Source organism: Montipora foliosa, unplaced genomic scaffold, assembly GCF_036669935.1.
Source record: "Montipora foliosa isolate CH-2021 unplaced genomic scaffold, ASM3666993v2 scaffold_404, whole genome shotgun sequence".
Classification (NCBI taxonomy): domain Eukaryota; kingdom Metazoa; phylum Cnidaria; class Anthozoa; order Scleractinia; family Acroporidae; genus Montipora; species Montipora foliosa.
In genome coordinates this window covers 126,407-131,033 of record NW_027179706.1, presented here as the reverse complement: position 1 = coordinate 131,033, position 4,627 = coordinate 126,407, and the positions used below count along the sequence as shown (strand labels likewise).

The window sequence follows — 4,627 nt, the reverse complement described above, 5'->3', positions numbered from 1 at the left end:
ATTTGGTTTATCAACGGAGTTGATAATGTAAATTGACCACCGTACAGAGATTCTAAAAGCTGGTGGTGAGAAAACTTCCGTTGTCACTCCAAGACAGATGGCGCAGAGAATCTTGTAGACATCGAGTCACCGGAAGCATCACCCCCACGTTTGCTAGCTTTGTGACATTTGTCAAGACTGAGGCGGGTATTGCCACCGATCCAGTATTTCACGAGAAGCGCTCAGTCGTTTGGATGTGTCAGAACGTCCCGATCGCTTCAACAAGGGTAGGAATGCAAACAAGCCGAGAACATACGGAGACCGTTCCCGCACGACAAGCCATGTTTCTAGTCACGCAACGACAGTAGTTACTGCACCCAAGAACGAAAGGTGTGACCCTGAACGCTTGTGTGAGATGTGTGGGAAGAGTCATGATCTTGATGACTGCAAAGAGTACTTAAAGAATTCCTTACAAGAAAGGAGAGAGTTTCTAAAGGGGAAAGAGCTGTGCTTTGCGTGCTACGATGGTGGTCATAGGTCAAATGGGTGTGCCCAGAGAAGAACTTGTAAAACGTGTGATAGACGTCATCCTACCGTACTTCACGATGACAACTTTCGTCCTAATCAGCCAACAATCAGCAATCAGAATCCCTCAAACGAGCAATCAGTCGATGTGCTAACTACTTCTCATGCTGAAACTGAGGAGGCCGTTTGTCGTGTTGTTGGCATAGGGAATCCAGTAACTGCCGTACCTATAGTCCCTGTCAGACTAAAAGCCGCCGGAACTGAAGTGCTTACCTACGCCATGCTCGACAGTTGTAGCACCACAACCTTTGTTCTTGAAGACGTAGCAGCCTGCTTGGATGTTAAAGGTGCCGACACGAAGCTGATGGTGAGGACTGTGAACGGTACTAAGTTACATGACGCTAAGGTTTTGAACGGTTTGACCGTTACGGATCTGAATGGTGAAAATGCCATCACTTTGCCTAAGACATACACCAAAGAAGATATTTCTGCGATCGAAGTAGATGTGCAATCACCTGAACTCACTCGTCGGTGGAAACACCTCAACCGGATAGCTGAATTTATGCCCTGTAAGCTCCACGGTGCGAAAGTCGGTCTTCTCATTGGATCAAACCGTCCAAAGGCCCTTGAACCGATGGACATCCTAGCGAGTGCAAACGGTGGTCCCTATGCGTTAAAGACTTTTGCAGGATGGGCAATGGTTGGGCCGCTGCTCATGACCAATACGGGGCAGCAGACAGTCGACTGCAATAGAATAGCTGCCTTTGAAGTAGGATCAGAGAAGCTCCTTGGCCATCATTTTGCAATAGAGGACAAAGTTAAAGAAATTATTGTGCCACTGGCTTTGAACAAGATGTTCGAACTAGACTTGCACGAAAGATTTGACGAGAAAAATCGACAGTACTCACAAGAAGACAAGAAATTTCTTAAGATTGTCCATCAAAGCATTCGACGCACAGATGACAACCACTACGAGATACCTCTACCCTTCCGCTCTGACGATGTGTGTTTTCCGGACAACAGAGAGAAGGTGTTGCAAAGAGCATGCTGGCTGAAAAGAAAGTTTACAAGAAACAGCAAATTTTACGAAGACTACGTTAATTTTATGAATGACATCATCGGTAAGGGATTTGCTAGAAAGGTGCCAGAAGATCGAGCTCCCGCCAAGTCAGGTCAACTGTGGTATATACCTCATCATGGTGTCTACCATCCTAGGAAACCAAACTTTGATTGCAGTGCCAGATTTGGAGGGAAGTCTCTAAATGACCAATTACTCTAGGGGCCGGACCTAACCAGTTGCTTAGTTAGCGTGTTGTCAAGATTTCGTCAGCAACCAATCGCCTTTATGGGTGATATTGATGCCATCTTTCACCAGGTTCGAGTACCCGATAAACAAAGAGATTTTCTCAGATTCTTTTGGTGGCCGAGTGGTAACCTCGACAGAGACCTCGCAGAATATCAGATGAATGTACACCTGTTTGGAGCTGTGTCCTCCCCTAGTTCTTCTAATTTCGCTTTAAGACAAGCTGCAGATGATGCAGAAGAATTCGTTGGTTCCGAAACAGCTGAGATATTGAGGAAGAATTTTTATGTAGATGACTCTTTACGCTCGGAAGAGTCAAAAGAAGAGGCTATTCAGAGAATACGTGGTGTACGCTCCGCATGACCTCATGGAGGCTTCAACCTATCGAAGATTGTTAGCAACAGAAGAAGGGTGTTGGAGAGCGTGCCAGAGGACTTACGTGCCCAAGGATTGAGAGCCTTGGACCTGAGCAGTAATTTTCTACCAGTTGAAAGAGCCCTTGGGGTACAGTGGGCTGTCGAATCAGACACGTTTGGGTTTCGAATCATCCTCAAGGACAAGCCACTCACTCGCCGAGGTATTCTTTCCACCATCTGTTCTATTTTTGATCCACTGGGGATGGCTGCGCCTTTTTTGTTGACCGGAAAGAAAATTTTGCAAGATCTGTGCCGTACGAAGTTAGACTGGGATGATAAGATTGACGATGAGTTTCGCGTACGTTGGGAAAATTGGAGAAGTCAGTTGTCTGCATTGGAGCACTTCTCAATGGACCGTTGTGTCAAGCGTAATGGTTTCGGTTCTGTTATTTCAAGGCAAATCCACCATTTCTCAGACGCAAGTGCCATTGGTTATGGCCAAGTGACGTATCTACGGAATGAAAACGACAAGGGTAATATCCACTGTTCGTTTCTGAAGGGGAAGTCCCGCCTAGCCCCACTTAAAGCCATGACAATTCCGCGTCTCGTGCTGAAAGCCGCGACTATCTCTGTTCGAATAGGTGGAATGATTTCCAGAGAGTCTGATGATCCCGTTGATAGTGAGACCTACTGGACCGATAGCACGTCCGTATTGAACTACATACAAAACAAAGCGAAGCGTTTCCACGTGTTTGTAGCAAATCGTGTGCAAAGTATTCGAGATCAAACAGATCCCGCTCAGTGGAGGTATGTTGAATCCAAGAACAACCCGGCTGATGACGCATCGGGTTGTCTGAATGGTTATCAATTATCTGATCAGCAACGTTGGACCAAAGGCCCCGATTTCGTATGGTTATCCGAGAGTGAATGGCCCGAGCCTCCTTGTGTCCTGAATAGCGTCCTCAACAATGATCCTGATGTCAAGAAAGTTCAAGTGTTAACTACTGTTGTCGACGAAAAGGCAAACATCCTGACGAGGCTTGCGCGTTTCAGTAACTGGCATCGCATGAAGAGATGCATCGCCTGGATACTTCGCCTCAAGCAATTATTAACCCACAAGCAGTTACCGCTGACAGACAAAGCACACAGAACGAGAAATGCAGCCATGAAAGACACGAGTCACGAATCATTCACGGTTGAAGAAATGCAGCACGCAGAGAAAACCATTCTCCGACTGGTACAAGATAGTGCGTTTCCTAGGGAGCTTGAAGTCTTACGGAAGATCCAGCGAGAGCATTGTCAAGAGAGTCGTGATTTTTCAAGAGCCAGAAAAGCGGAAATCAAGAAATCTAGCACATTGTATCAACTTGATCCTGTCCTAGACAAGAATGGCTTGCTGCGTGTTGGGGGAAGACTTGGCAAATCACGAGTGTTTCCAGATGATTTCAAACACCCGGTTATCCTCCCAAAGAAGAGTTTCATGGTGAATCTCGTTATTCGTGACGCGCACGAAAGGGTTGGCCATTCCGGTCGAAGCATCACCTTGGGCGCGCTTAGCAGCAGATATTGGATCATCAACGCCAATTCCGTTGTAAGGCACTTCATCTCAAAGTGCGTGACGTGTCGCCGGCTTCGTGGTGTAATCAGTGAGCAAAAGATGGCCGATCTTCCCAAAGAAAGATTATCACCAGCCCCTCCATTTACGTATTGTGGCCTCGATTACTTTGGCCCGTTATTTTATCAAAGAAGGACGCAAGGAAGTGAAGCGTTACGGTGCGTTGTTTACCTGCCTTTCAAGTCGGCCGTGCACATCGAGACTGCGAACTCGCTAGAAACTGATTCCTTTGTGAGTGCTTTACGACGCTTTGTTGCAAGAAGAGGGCCAGTGCTTGAGATCAGATCTGGTCAGGGTACAAATCTCGTTGGGGCAGAGAAAGAATTACGAAGAGCTCTAGAAAAGATGGATAACGGCTCAATTCAGAGAAGCTTATGCAGAGAGTTCAAGGCTGATTGGCTACAGTGGAAGCGAAACCTTCCGTCTGCTTCCCACATGGATGGCGTGTGGGAGCGCCAAATCCGTTCTGTACGCTAGATTCTCACTGCGTTAATGCGTGAACATGGCTGCGGTCTTGACGACGAATCCTTTCGAACCTTAATGACGGAAGTAGAGTGTATTTTAAACAGCAGACCCCCAACCACACCTTCCTGTGATCCAGACAATTTGGATCCGTTGACCCCCAATCACATCTTGACGATGAAATCCAAGGTTGTGTTACCCCCACCTGGCAACTTCCAGAAAGAAGATGTTTATTTGCGCAAAAGATGGAGAAGAGTCCAATACCTTTCCAACATACTCTGGTCAAGATGGAGAAAGGAGTATGTTCAATGTCTGCAGCAAAGAGTGAAATGGAATCGCCCAAGAAGGAACTTCGAAAAGGGAGACCTGGTCCTCATCGCAGATGAT

At 46.7% G+C, this 4,627-nt stretch overlaps 2 protein-coding genes across 2 annotated transcripts; both read left to right on the top strand.

The window, feature by feature from the left end:
• The first annotated feature begins 394 nt into the window (after window positions 1–394).
• Window positions 395–1,783, top strand: LOC137988048 (uncharacterized). Its single transcript, XM_068834112.1, has one exon. It carries the CDS (start codon window positions 395–397, stop codon window positions 1,781–1,783), a length of 1,389 nt encoding a protein of 462 aa, XP_068690213.1.
• Window positions 1,784–2,425: 642 nt separating this feature from the next.
• Window positions 2,426–4,255, top strand: LOC137988047 (uncharacterized). The gene has a single exon (XM_068834111.1). The coding sequence runs from the start codon at window positions 2,426–2,428 to the stop codon at window positions 4,253–4,255; it is 1,830 nt and encodes a 609-aa protein (XP_068690212.1).
• The last annotated feature ends 372 nt before the right edge of the window (window positions 4,256–4,627 follow it).

What these genes read in the sequence shown, in the direction of transcription:
- LOC137988048 (XM_068834112.1), top strand. Translation starts at nt 395, where the DNA reads ATGTGTGGGAAGAGTCATGATCTTGATGACTGCAAAGAGTACTTAAAG.
- LOC137988047 (XM_068834111.1), top strand. Translation starts at nt 2,426, where the DNA reads ATGGCTGCGCCTTTTTTGTTGACCGGAAAGAAAATTTTGCAAGATCTG.